At 39.7% G+C, this 13,067-nt stretch overlaps 1 protein-coding gene across 10 annotated transcripts in view; it reads left to right on the top strand.

Annotated features, from left to right (window-relative positions):
• CDC14A (cell division cycle 14A) overlaps nucleotides 1–13,067 on the top strand; it is a 187,151-nt gene that overhangs the window by 146,735 nt on the left and 27,349 nt on the right. For all 10 annotated transcript variants that reach the window (XR_009257914.1, XR_009257913.1, XM_058716415.1 and 7 more), the window contains one exon: nucleotides 12,873–12,988. Coding sequence is in view for 8 of the 10 variants with exons in the window: in XM_058716415.1 (XP_058572398.1) it covers nucleotides 12,873–12,988 (116 nt within the window). In the remaining 2 variants the exon portion in view is untranslated. The remainder of the gene's footprint in view (nucleotides 1–12,872; nucleotides 12,989–13,067) is intronic.

The following is a 13,067-nucleotide window of genomic DNA, read 5'->3' as shown; positions in this document are numbered from 1 at the left end:
TTTATTTTAGAGAGAGAGAGGGCACACACAAGCAGGGAAGGGCAGAGAGTTGGGGGAACAGGATCTGAAGCAGGTTCTGTGCTGACAGCAGAGAGCCCGATGTGGGGTTCAAACTCACAAATTGTGAGATGGATGTGAGCTGAAGTCATTTGCTTTTTTTTTTTTAATAGTTTTTAAATGTTTATTTTTGAGAGAGAGAGGCAGAGTGTGAGTGGGGGAGGGGCAGAATGAGAGGGAGACCCAGGATCCCAAGCAGGCTCCAGGCTCTTAGCTGTCATCACAGAGGCCCACACGGCGCTCGAACTCACAAATCACAAGATCATGACCTGAGCCGAAGTCAACACTTAACCGACTGAGCCACCCAGGTGCACTGTTCTTTCCACTCTTAGGACCACTAAGGCATTCTGGTTCCAATCTGAATGCCACTGGGATCCAGCAGAGGCTATTGGACAAGACAGTGCCAGTACACAGAGCCACGGTTTGGGGAGACTGCTCTGGCTGTGGAGTGGAAGGGGTGCTGGAGTTGGTGTGTGGCCGGGCATGAGAGGCTCAGTCCCGGGTGGTAAAGGTCTCAACCAGTGACAGCAAGGAAGGAGAGAAGACAGATTTGGGGGCTCTGATAAATCCAAACTTTCTATTTATCAGAAGCAACTTAATTTGACGATGGCATCTTTGTCTTTCTCTAGCTTTTACATCTCACAGGTTCAACATCTGAGAGCTGAAAGAATTTTGTAGATGACCCAGCCACCTTTCCTAGCCAAATCACTTAAACCTGCTAAAAATCCATTATCATCTTTCTCTTTCAGTCCTTTCACCTCTATTTTTACTCATTTATATTTCAAACTCTCCCTTTATATCATTTTTTTATATTCTTCTGTCTTTTTTTCCCTAGTGTGCTATATTTTATCTAATAGATTTTTTTTCTTTTAATGGCACACACCGGTGGCTTACTCTGTCACCATTTTATTAATGCGTTGGTCAGTAATTACTTTATCCAATGGAAATCTATGAACACATTTTATTTTGATTCTCATCTCGTGTGTATATAGAGAACAACTGATGAAATAAAATAAGTCTTTGTACTTTGCACTATTATTTGCTGTTTTGCTAGACCATCCTCTGTAAATAAGTACATCTTTTAAAATGGTCTTTCTTTAGGGTATCGTAGTTGGCTCTCACTTTCCTGCCTTTATGTAGAGCAAGCTGGTATCCAAAAGAAAGAGCTGGTGTTCAGACCTACCAGAGGGCAAAGGGTAGTTTGACCAAATACCACTCTCCATGACGAGCAAAGATATGAGGGTCTTCCCTGGATGAGGCTCCCTTCCTTTGGTCACCAGCAACCACGTGACTTTGTTTCTTTTTAGCAAATTCTAGGGAATCTAAGCAGCTCAGGCCAGAGAGGGTCTGCACTGGAACTCTGTGGGGAGAGGGGCTCGTGCCTAAGAACACAAGGGAGGCCTGGGGTAGGTTCCCTGCATTCATCAGTTGTGACTGTTGTTAGCTATTATAAGGAATGAATTTGGTAGAAAGAATGAGACCTACCAGCGCCCGTTGAGGAGAGTCTTCGAACTTCCCCAGGTCCACAATTCTTGGAACTGATTCATGCCTCACGAGAGAGGAACTGTGTTTTCTAATATAGTTTCCCCTCACAGGTGTTTGTGTTCTAGGTGCCCTGATAAATACAGAGCTTAGTTGTATTCATGTCTGTGTGTTATATTCAGGATTCCGGAAGGCCAGAATCCTCTTTCTTACAGCTTTTTCTGGTTTCTTAATTCCATAATTTAAATGTAGTTTGAATAACATTGTTTTAATGTTTTGTTGAGAGTTTGAAGGCTGTTAATCTCTTATTGAGGGTTTTATGGCTTATATGTTCTATACCTTTGAGCTGAAGCTTCATACAATAGCCACAGAAATAAAATAAAGGGTGATGCATTGAGACAAAAAATATGTGATTTGTGTTTCAGCAGATTTATTCAGACCTGTATTGCATGTTTGGATCTTTCTCCTCTCTCTCCCCAGGTCCTGGGGAGATCTCCCTCTCCTCTCCCCAGTTCCTGACTTAAGAGTTTTCTCATACCCTGGGGCTCCTGGGCAGATCAGTGAGTTAAACATCCGACTTTGGCTCAGGTCATGATCTTGCGTTTTGTGAGTTCGCACCCTGTGTGGGGCTGTGTGCTGACAGCTCAGAGTCTGGAGCCTGCTTCAGATTCTGTGTCTCCCTCTCTTTGCCTCTCCCCTGCTTACGCTCTGTCTCTCTCTCAGAAATAAATAAACATTAAGAAAACGAGTTTTCTCATACCCTAAAATCCAGTCTGTCACCTCTCACCAGACCACTGCATGAGCCACTTAACTGGGTCCCCCTCCTCCCTGTCCCATGTCTTCACCTTACCGAGTTCATTCTTCTCGTAGTAATCAACTAGGAGGAAATGTTTGCAACATATTCAAATTAGGCTTATTTTTTAAATATAAAGAGCTCTTAAAAATCAATGTGAAAATACCATATACACAAATAAAACAAAATGGGAATCGTCATGGCTGGTAAGCATAAATAATATTCTGCTTCCCTAGAAAATGAAAGAAATACAAATTTAAATGACGAGATGCTATGTATGCCTCTCAAGTTGAGTGAGATTAAAGAATATATGCAGTATTAGCAAGGATTTCAGAAATAAGAAGACCTTAAAGATTGCCAGTTGGAGTTTAAAGTGGAGGGCAGTTTGATAATATGTGTCAGAAAACCTTAAAATGTCTTTAGCAATTGCACTTCTGTGAATCTATCTTAAGACAATAATAGGACAGTGTTTAAAAGCCGTATGCATAGAGGAGGATATTTGTTGGAGCTGTTCATAGTGACGAAAGACAGAAAAAAACCTGACTAAGGGTAAAATAAATAAAATTTGGTATATGTAGACCATGGGATTTTATGTAGCCATAAAGAATAATCATGTAGAGGTTTTTTGGTCTTTTGTTTTTTAAATGTACCCTGAAATACTTCCAACAATGTATTTTTTTAAGTGAAAAAGTAAATTACAGAGCAGCATATATGTAACTCAACCTCTTTTTGTCAGAAAGAAGTATGGTGGGGGATGGTATGAATAACACAGGGAAAAGTCTAGAAGACTATATGCCAGAGTACTAATGTGTTTTGCTTTTGATGGTAAATATGTAGGTGGTTTTAATAATTTTTCACTTTTATCTGTATTTTGTTATTACTTATGACAAACAAGTATCATAGAGTCTTTATATGTAATATTTTCTTTTTCTTGGAAAAGTATTTAGGGTATTTTAAACCCCTTAAAAGTAGGAGCTTAAGTAGAAAATATATTGAATCTGGGTAGTTAGCTGTCTGTTGCAGTTTTTTTATTGTTTTCTACATTTGAAATGTATTATAATTAAAAAATATTTCACTTTTAAGATACATAATAAAGTGGGGAGAAAACACATGTAACATAACTGTCATGCAAAATAGTGTTAATTTTTAAACTGTGTATCTTTTTAAATTAGTATTCATTTTTTCAAGTAATATGTGACTACACTTTTAGAAATATCAAAAAGTACTGAATTCTGATAAAAAAGATCAGTACCCTATCCCACCTTTCTGTACCCCTAGACCAACTCCCAAAAAGGGAAACCTCTAAGCAAATTACATCCACATTTTCACTACCATATTTCTAAACATAAATGTTTCCCTTCTAATGCTATATTAAACAATTTATTGATTTTGGACGTTTTTCAATTGCCTCCTGGTTGTGGTAGATAGGATTTAGCCCTCCCAGCCAGATGTTAACACCTGTTCCCTGTGCTTTTCCTAATATGGCTATATATCGTAACTTTTTTGTGAAACCCAATAATATGTACATTATTACCGTGTAAGGATTGTTCACTCTTGAGCTTGGTAGTCTACTCTCTTTTCTTTGTTGACCCTCTCTTTGTTTTTCGCAGAGTTAGTTATCTACTTCTTTAGTGTTTTATATTTATCTATTTATTTTTATTAAAGTATTATTGACACAGTGTTACATGAGCTCAGGTGTGAGTTAATTGCTTTTTTATTTGCATAGTTTTCTGTGTACTTGGGAAGAGATAATGCTATCCCCCCCTTCCCACTCCCGCCCTGACCCTGGCCCCCACAAATTCTGCCAAGCAGTTTAGAATTTTTTCAAAATCTTAACACAGCAAATTTTTTTTTTTGCCAAGTTCATTCTTTTCCTGAAGACACTACTCCTTTCCACCCTCGACTGGTTGTTCTCTAGCCCCACTACACTGTTTTGACCTGAGGCCTTCTTTTCACACTCTTCAGTTAGATTCCTAATTTTCCTGGATTTCCTGTTATCTTCTTTCCTTTTCCCTGATACTTTCTGTAATAATTTGCTCAGGAAGAGTGTGTGGGAGGTAAATTTTTGTATCTTTGTTCTACCTTTACATTTGACTGATAGGTTGAATTTTGGAATTTTAGGTTGAGGATCACTTTTCCTTAGAATTTTGAAGGAATTTCAAAGTTGGGAACACAAAGATTCCCCTAGTTGGAAAGACAAACAGACTTTCTTGGCTTTCCCACAACGGCACACATTAGACAGTGAATCTGACTGATGAGGGTGAAGATCCTGTCAGGTCCTTCAAGAAGTCTATCCCATGAAGGCTTATATATATTTTTTTATTACTAAAAAAATTTTTTTTAATCTTTATTTTTCAGAGAGAGAGACACACAGAGTGCATGTGGGGGAGGGGCAGAGAGAGAGGGAGACAGGATCCAAAACAGGCTCCAGGCTTTGAGCTGTCAGCACAAAGCCCAACGCAGGGCTGGAACTCACGAACCACGAGATCATGACCTGAGCAAAAGTCAGATGCTTAACCGACTGAGCCACACAGGTGCCCTGAAGGCTTATATACTTCTTGACCCCACTTCGTATTCTAGAGACTTTGGCTATGTGCTGGTCCTTCCATCAGGTACAAGTAACCGGTAACAACACCCATGTTGATTGTGTTGTGTACCATCCAGTGAGCAAGCCTAGCCTTCAGGCCTGCCTTATTTCCCTTCCTGCAGCCTTCCTTGGGTGGTAATGGATTCTTCCCCACTGGGGTTGTATGGACAGAGATGAACAATTACGGATTCTGGAGACTTTTATCTATGGGCAACTTATGACTTAAAGAGAATCCTCTGACTTTAAGGTTCCAGGATCCTGTGACTGTTGAACTATTGTTCGTTGCCAGGATGAGAAAGTGTGAATTGGCTGGCTTCACCTGTACTGCTTCTTTAAGACCCAGTTAAGGGATCACCCCCTCTAGAAAGCTTTTATCTTCATTTCTTCTTTCCCACTGGCTGTGTGCTTTGTATGTCTATTTTTCTTTTTTACACTCAGAGCTATAGTAGTAAGGTGTGGTCTTTTTACCCAGGATATGCCTACTGACCCCAGAGGTATTCATGCAACCTACCTTAGGTGACAGGGAGAAAAGAAGTATTTGGATCCCGGAATGGCTATCAGAAATAACTAGGATTTGACTGAGGGAAGTATATTTTTGTATACCCTTCATCAAATAAGAATTCTAGCTCTGAAGAGGTGGGGGGGACTTTTATGGCTGCAAGGAATCTTACCAAATTCATATGAATTATTCAGGGGAGGAAATGGGCAAAATAAAATCTCTACTGGTGCAATGTTAGTGTGCTGTGGCATATATTTTAGAAAGAACATTGTATCTTGGGTTAAGAAATCTGATTTTAAAATCATAGCTGTCATGAAGAGCTTAGGGGAGCTTGGGCAATATTCTTAACTTCTATGAGCACCTCCTTAAAAAAATTTTTTTTTAATATGAAATTTATTGTCAAATTGGTTTCCATATAACACTCAGTGCTCATCCCAACACGTGCCCTCCTCAATACCCATCACCCACCCTCCCCTCCCTCCCTCCCCCCCCCCCCCCATCAACCCTCAGTTTGTTCTCAGTTTTTAAGAGTGTCTTATGGTTTGGCTCCCTCCCTCTCTAATCTCTTTTTTTTTTTTTTTTCCTTCCCCACCCCATGGTCTTCTGGTAAGTTTCTCAGGATCCACATAAGAGTGAAAACATATGGTATCTGTCTTTCTCTGTATGGCTTATTTCACTTAGCATAACACTCTCCAGTTCTATCCACGTTGCTACAAAAGGCCATATTTCATTCTTTGTCATTGCCACGTAGTATTCCATGTGTATATAAACCACAATTTCTTTATCCATTCATCAGTTGACGGACATTAGGCTCTTTCCATAATTTGGCTATTGTTGAGAGTGCTGCTATAAACATTGGGGTACAAGTGCCCCTATGCATCAGCACTCCTGTATCCCTTGGGTAAATTCCTAGCACTGCTATTGCTGGGTCGTAGGGTAGGCCTATTTTTAATTTTTTGAGGAACCTCCACACTGTTTTCCAGAGCGGCTGCACCAGTTTGCATTCCCACCAACAGTGCAAGAGGGTTCCCGTCTCTCCACATCCTCTCCAGCATCTGTAGTCTCCTGATTTGTTCATTTTGGCCACTCTGACTGGCGTGAGGTGGTATCTGAGTGTGGTTTTGATTTGTATTTTCCTGATGAGGAGCGACGTTGAGCATCTTTTCATGTGCCTGTTGGTCATCTAGATGTCTTGTTTAGAGAAGTGTCTATTCATGTTTTCTGCCCATTTCTTCACTGGATTATTTGTTTTTCGAGTATGGAGTTTGGTGAGCTCTTTATAGATTTTGGATACTAGGCCTTTGTCTGATATGACATTTGCAAATATCTTTTCCCATTCCATTGATTGCCTTTTAGTTTTATTGTTTCCTTTGCAGTGCAGAAGCTTTTTATCTTCATGAGGTCCCAATAGTTCGTTTTTGCTTTTAATTCCCTTGCCTTTGGAGATGTGTCAAGTAAGAAATTGCTGCGGCTGAGGTCAGAGAGGTTTTTTCCTGCTTTGTCCTCTAGGGTTTTGATGGTTTCCTGTCTCACATTCAGGTCCTTTATCCATTTTGAGTTTATTTTTGTGAATGGTGGTCTAGTTTCATCCTTCTGCATATTGCTTTCCAGGTCTCCCAGCACCATTTGTTAAAGAGACTGTCTTTTTTCCACTGGATATTTTTTCCTGCTTTGTCAAAGATTAGTTGGCCATACTTATGTGGGTCCAATTCTGGAGTCTATTCTATTCCATTGGTCTATGTGTCTGTTTTTGTGTCAATGCCATGCTGTGTTGATGATTACAGTTTTGTAGTAGAGGCTAAAGTCTGGGATTGTGATGCCTCCTGCTTTGGTCTTTTTCTTCAATATTACTTTGGCTCTTTGGGGTCTTTTGTGGTTCCATACAAATTTTAGGATTGCTTATTCTAGCTTCGAGAAGAATGCTGGTGCAATTTTGATTGGGATTGCATTGAATGTGTAGATTGCTTTGGGTAGTATTGACATTTTAACAATATTTATTCTTCCAATCCATGAGCACGGAATGTTTTTCCATTTCTTTATATCTTCTTCAATTTCCTTCATAAGCTTTCTATAGTTTTCAGCATACAGATCTTTTACATCTTTGGTTAGGTTTATTCCTAGGTATTTTATGCTTCTTGGTGCAATTGTGAATGGGATCAGTTTCTTTATTTGTCTTTCTGTTGCTTCATTATTAGCATATAAGAATGCAACTGATTTCTGTACATTGATTTTGTATCCTGCGACTTTGCTCTATTCATGTATCAGTTCTAGCAGACTTTTGATGGAATCTATTGGGTTTTCCATGTATAATATCATGTCATCTGCAAAAAGTGAAAGCTTGACTTCATCTTTGCCAATTTTGATGCCTTTGATTTCCTTTTGTTGTCTGATTGCTGATACTAGAACTTCCAGCACTATGTTAAACAACAGAGGTGAGAGTGGACATCCCTGTCGTGTTCTGATCTCAGGGGGAAAGCTCTCAGTTTTTCCCCATTGAGGATGATATTAGCTGTGGGCTTTTCATAAATGGCTTTTATGATGTTTAAGTATGTTCCTTCTACCCCAAATTTCTCGAGGGTTTTTATTAAGAAGTGATGCTGAATTTTATCAGAAATTGCTTTTTCTGCATTGATTGACAGGATCATATGGTTATTATTTTTTTTTTATTATTAATGTGATGTATCACATTGGTTGATTTGCAAATGTTGAACCAGCCCTGCAGCCCAGGAATGAATCCCACTTGATCATGGTGAATAATTCTTTTTATAAGCTGTTGAATTCAATTTGCTAGTATCTTATTGAGAATGTTTGCATCCATATTCATCAAGGATATTGTAGTTCTGTATTTCTCTTTTTTTGCTGGGTCTCTATCTGGTTTAGGAATCAAAGTAATGCTGGCTACATAGAATGAGTCTAGAAGTTTTCCTTCCCTTTCTATTTTTTGGAACAGCTTGAGAAGGATAGGTATTATCTCTGCTTTAAATGTCTGGTAGAATTCCCTTGGGAAGCCATCTGGTCCTGGACTCTTATTTGTTGGGAGATTTTTGATAACTGATTCAATTTCTTCACTGGTTATGGGTCTGTTCAAGTTTTCTATTTCTTCCTGTTTGAGTTTTGGAAGCGTGTGGGTGCTTAAGAATTTGTCCATTTCTTCCGGGTTGTCCAGTTTGTTGGCATATAATTTTTCATAGTATTCCCTGATAATTGCTTGTATTTCTGAGGGATTGGTTGTAATAATTCCATTTTGATTCATGATTTTATCTAGTTGTGTCATCTCCCTTTTCTTTTTGAGAAGCCTGGCTAGAGGTTTATCAATTTTGTTTGTTTTTTCAAAAAACTAATTCTTCTCAAAAAAACCAACATTGAGAGTAGAGAAGATGGCGGGGTATGAGGACGCTGGGCTCACTGCGTCCTGCTGATCGCTTAGATTCACCCACATCTGCTTAAATAACCCAGAAAACCGCCAGAAGACTAGCAGAACAGACTCTCTGGAGCCAAGAGTAGACAAGAGGCCCACGGAGGAGGGTAGGAAGGGCAGAGAGACAGTGCGCGCTACACGGACTGGTGGGAGGGAGCTGGGGCAGTGGAGGGGCAGCCCGCCTGGCAAGGCGGAATTCCCGAGTCTGGCTTGCAAAAGTGGAGGGGCCGGACTGCGGGAGTTCTGACAGCCAGCGGGACTTAACATCTGGAATGTTAAAAGTCAACAGCTCTGCTCAGAGAGCAGGAGGGTGAGAGGACACCGGGAGGGAGAGGTGTTGAGCCCTGGAAGACAGAGCTCAGCTCGGCAGTGAACAAAGGTGCTGGCCAGCACCATCTCCCTGTCCCATCCCACAGCCGAAATCCCAAAGACAACCAGTTCCCGTCACCGAACTTGCTTGCACCGTGCAAACACCCAACGCTGTGCTTCTGTGGATCCATCCCTCTGATGGGTCTGCCTCCCTCGAGGTGCTGCAGGACCCCTCCCGCAGGGGACCACTGACAGCAAAGCTAGCTAAGCCTGCCCCTCCCACCCCTGTGCACCTTGCAGATCCACCCCGGCTAATAAGCCAGATCCCATCAGAGCAGTACCACAAGCCTGGCAGTGTGCAAGTAGCCCAGACAGGGGCCACACCACTCCACAGTGAGTCCTGCCCCTGGGAGAGGGGAATATAAGGTACATACCAGTCTGACTGTGGCCCCAGCGGTGGGAGGGGACAGACATCAGGTCTGACTGCTGCCCCGCCCACCAACACAAGTTACTCCAGACAGCACAGGGGAAGTGCCCTGCAGTTCCGTGCCACCCCAGGGAGTATCCAAAATGACGAAATGGAAGAATTCTCCTCAAAAGAAACTCCAGGAAGTAGCGACAGCTGACGAATTGATCAAAAAATGATTTAAGCAATATAACAGAACAAGAATTTAGAATAATAGTCATAAAATTAATTGCTGGGCTTGAAAAAAATATAGATGACAGCAGAGAATCTATTGCTACAACGATCAAGGGACTAAGAAATAGTGATGAGGAGCTAAAAAATGCTATAAATGAGCTGCAAAATAAAATGGAGGTGACCACAGCTCGGATTGAAGAGGCGGAGGAGAGAATAGGTGAATTAGAAGATAAAATTATGGAAAAAGAGGCAGCTGAGAAAAAGAGAGATAAAAAAATCCAGGAGTATGAGGGGAGACTTAGAGAACTAAGTGATGCAATGAAATGGAACAATATCTGTATAATAGGAATTCCAGAAGAGGAAGAGAGAGAGAAAGGGGCTGAAGGTGTATTTGAACAAATCATAGCTGAGAACTTCCCTGGATCTGGGGAAGGAAAAAGGCATTGAAATCCAAGAGGCACAGAGAACTCCTGTCAGACATAACTTGAATCAATCTTCTGCATAACATATAGTGAAACTGGCAAAATACAAGGATAAAGAGAAAATTCTGAAAGCAGCTACGGATAAATACGCTCTAACATATAAAGGGAGACTGATAAGACTAGTGCAGACCTATCTACTGAAACTTGGCAGACCAGAAAGGAATGGCAGGAAATCTTCAATGTGATGAACAGTAAAAATATGGAGCTGAGAATCCTTTATCCAGCAAGTCTGTCATTTAGAATAGAAGGAGAGATAAAGGTCTTCCCAAACAAACAAAAACTGAAGGAATTCATCACCACTAAACCAGCCCTACAAGAGATCCTAAGGGGGATTCTGTGAGTGAAATGTTGCAAGGACCACAAAGTACCAGAGACATCACTACAAGCATGAAACCTACAGACATCATAATGACTCTAAACCCATATCTTTCTATAATAACACTGAATGTAACTAGACTAAATGCTCCAACTAAAAGACATAGGGTATCAGAATGAATAAAAAAACAAGACCCATCCTTGCTGTCTACAAGAGACTCATTTTAGACCTGAGGACACCTTCAGATTGAAAGTGAGGGGATGGAGAACTATCTATCATGCTACTGGAAGTCAAAAGAAAGCTGGAGTAGCCATACTTATATCAGACAAACTAGACTATAAATTAAAGACTGTAATAAGAGATGAAGAAGGGCATTATATAATAATTACAGGGTCTATCCATCAGGAAGAGCTAACAATTATAAATGTCTATGTGCCGAATACAGGAACCCCCAAATATATAAAACAATCACAAACATAAGCAACCTTATTGATAAGAATGTGGTAATTGCAGGAGACTTTAATACTCCACTGACAACAATGGATAGATCATCTAGACACAGGATCAATAAAGAAACAAGGGCCCTGAATGAAACATTGGATCAGATGGACTTCACATATATATTTAGAACTCTGCATTCCAAAGCAACAGAATATACTTTCTTCTCGAGTGCACATGGAACCTTCTCCAAGATAGATCACATACTGGGTCACAAAACAGCCCTTCATAAGTATATAAGAATGGAGATCATACCATGCATACTTTCAGACCACAATGCTATGAAGCTTGAAATCAACCACAGGAAAAAGTCTTGGAGAACCTCCAAAAGCATGGAGGTTAAAGAACACCCTACTAAAGTATGAATGGGTCAACCACGCAATTAGAGAAGAAATTAAAAAATATATGGAAACAAATTAAAATGAAAATACAACAATCCAAATGCTTTGGGATGCAGCAAAAGGAGTCCTGAGAGGAAAATACATTGCAATCCAGGCCTATCTCAAGAAACAAGAAAAATCCCAAATACAAAATCTAACAGCACACCTAAAGGAACTAGAAGCAGAACAGCAAAGACACCCCAAACCTAGCAGAAGAAGAGAAATAATAAAGATCAGAGCAGAAATAAACAATATAGAATCTAAAAAAACTGTAGAGCCGATCAATGAAACCAAGTGTTGGTTTTTTTTAAAAAACAAACAAAATTGATAAACCTCTAGCCAGGCTTCTCAAAAAGAAAAGGGAGATGACCCAACTAGATAAAATCATGAATCAAAATGGAATTATTACAACCAATCCCTCAGAAATACAAGCAATTATCAGGGAATACTATGAAAAAAAATTTTTTTAATGTTTGTTTGTTTTTGGGAGAGAGAGCGACAGCATGAGTGGGGGAGGGGCAGAGAGAGAGACAGAAAGACAGAATCCAAAGTGGACTCCAGGCTCTGAGCTGTCAGCACAGAGCTGGTTGCAGGGCTCAAACTCATTGACCGTGAGATCATGACCTGAGCTGAAGTCGGACACTTAATTGACTGGGCCACCCATGTGCCTTGAGTACCTCCTTTTTTAAATCTTTATAGGTAATAGTGTCCTGCCCGCCTTGAGTTGTGAGAGTTAAATGTGAGCTGGTATGTGAAAAGACCTAGTGTGGAACTTACATATTTTAAACTGTAAGACTTATTTCAGCAGGAAACACACTTTCCCAATCTAGTAGGCTTTAACTCCTTCTCAAAAGGTCTTGTATGCTTTTATTAGTGTTAATTGATCTTAACAAGTTATCACATAGATATCCTAAATTGTTTTATCTTTCATTTTTGTAAGTAAATTATAGAATTTGCAGTGATGGATCCTAGTAATCTCTGGAAACCTATTTGTAATGTGTCTATTGAGCCAGTCTGTGTCTGAGCTATATTCCAAAACATGATTTTTGTGTGCATGAGATTGTCTTTGGTTGTGGTCCTTTGTAACAAGGAGCTCCTTTTAAATTCTACTGCATCCATACCTGTGCTTCTTTGATTTGGAATTTGACCGATATATTTAATTGATGAATAGTTGAACATTTGTTAGTGTATCTATATCTATATCTATATCTATATCTATATCTATATCTATATATCTATCTATCTCTTTCTATAGATAGATAATGTGAACTCACTGTGTTTTAAAGCTATTTGAGATAATCTATATTAAGATCAGCTATACGAAATATAGAGTGTATAGTCTATTAAGAAATCAATATAAAGCAAAATTATTTAGAGTAACCTTTCTATGGTACATACACTTTTTTTCCAGAATAACTTACAAGAGGATGAAGACGTGGAAATGAAAAATAGTATAACCCAGGGAGACAAACTACGTGCCTTAAAAAGTCAGAGACAGCCACGCTCCTCACCATCCTGTGCATTTAGGTAGATCAATTTTAAGCTTTTAAATTTATCTCATGCCTCCATTTGTGGATAGGATGTTTAATCTTCTCTTTTGAATATC

This window comes from Neofelis nebulosa, chromosome 2 (assembly GCF_028018385.1).
Source record: "Neofelis nebulosa isolate mNeoNeb1 chromosome 2, mNeoNeb1.pri, whole genome shotgun sequence".
NCBI classification, from domain to species: Eukaryota; Metazoa; Chordata; class Mammalia; order Carnivora; family Felidae; genus Neofelis; species Neofelis nebulosa.
Note: the sequence above shows the minus strand (reverse complement) of the source record. Positions and strands in the feature narration are given on the sequence as shown.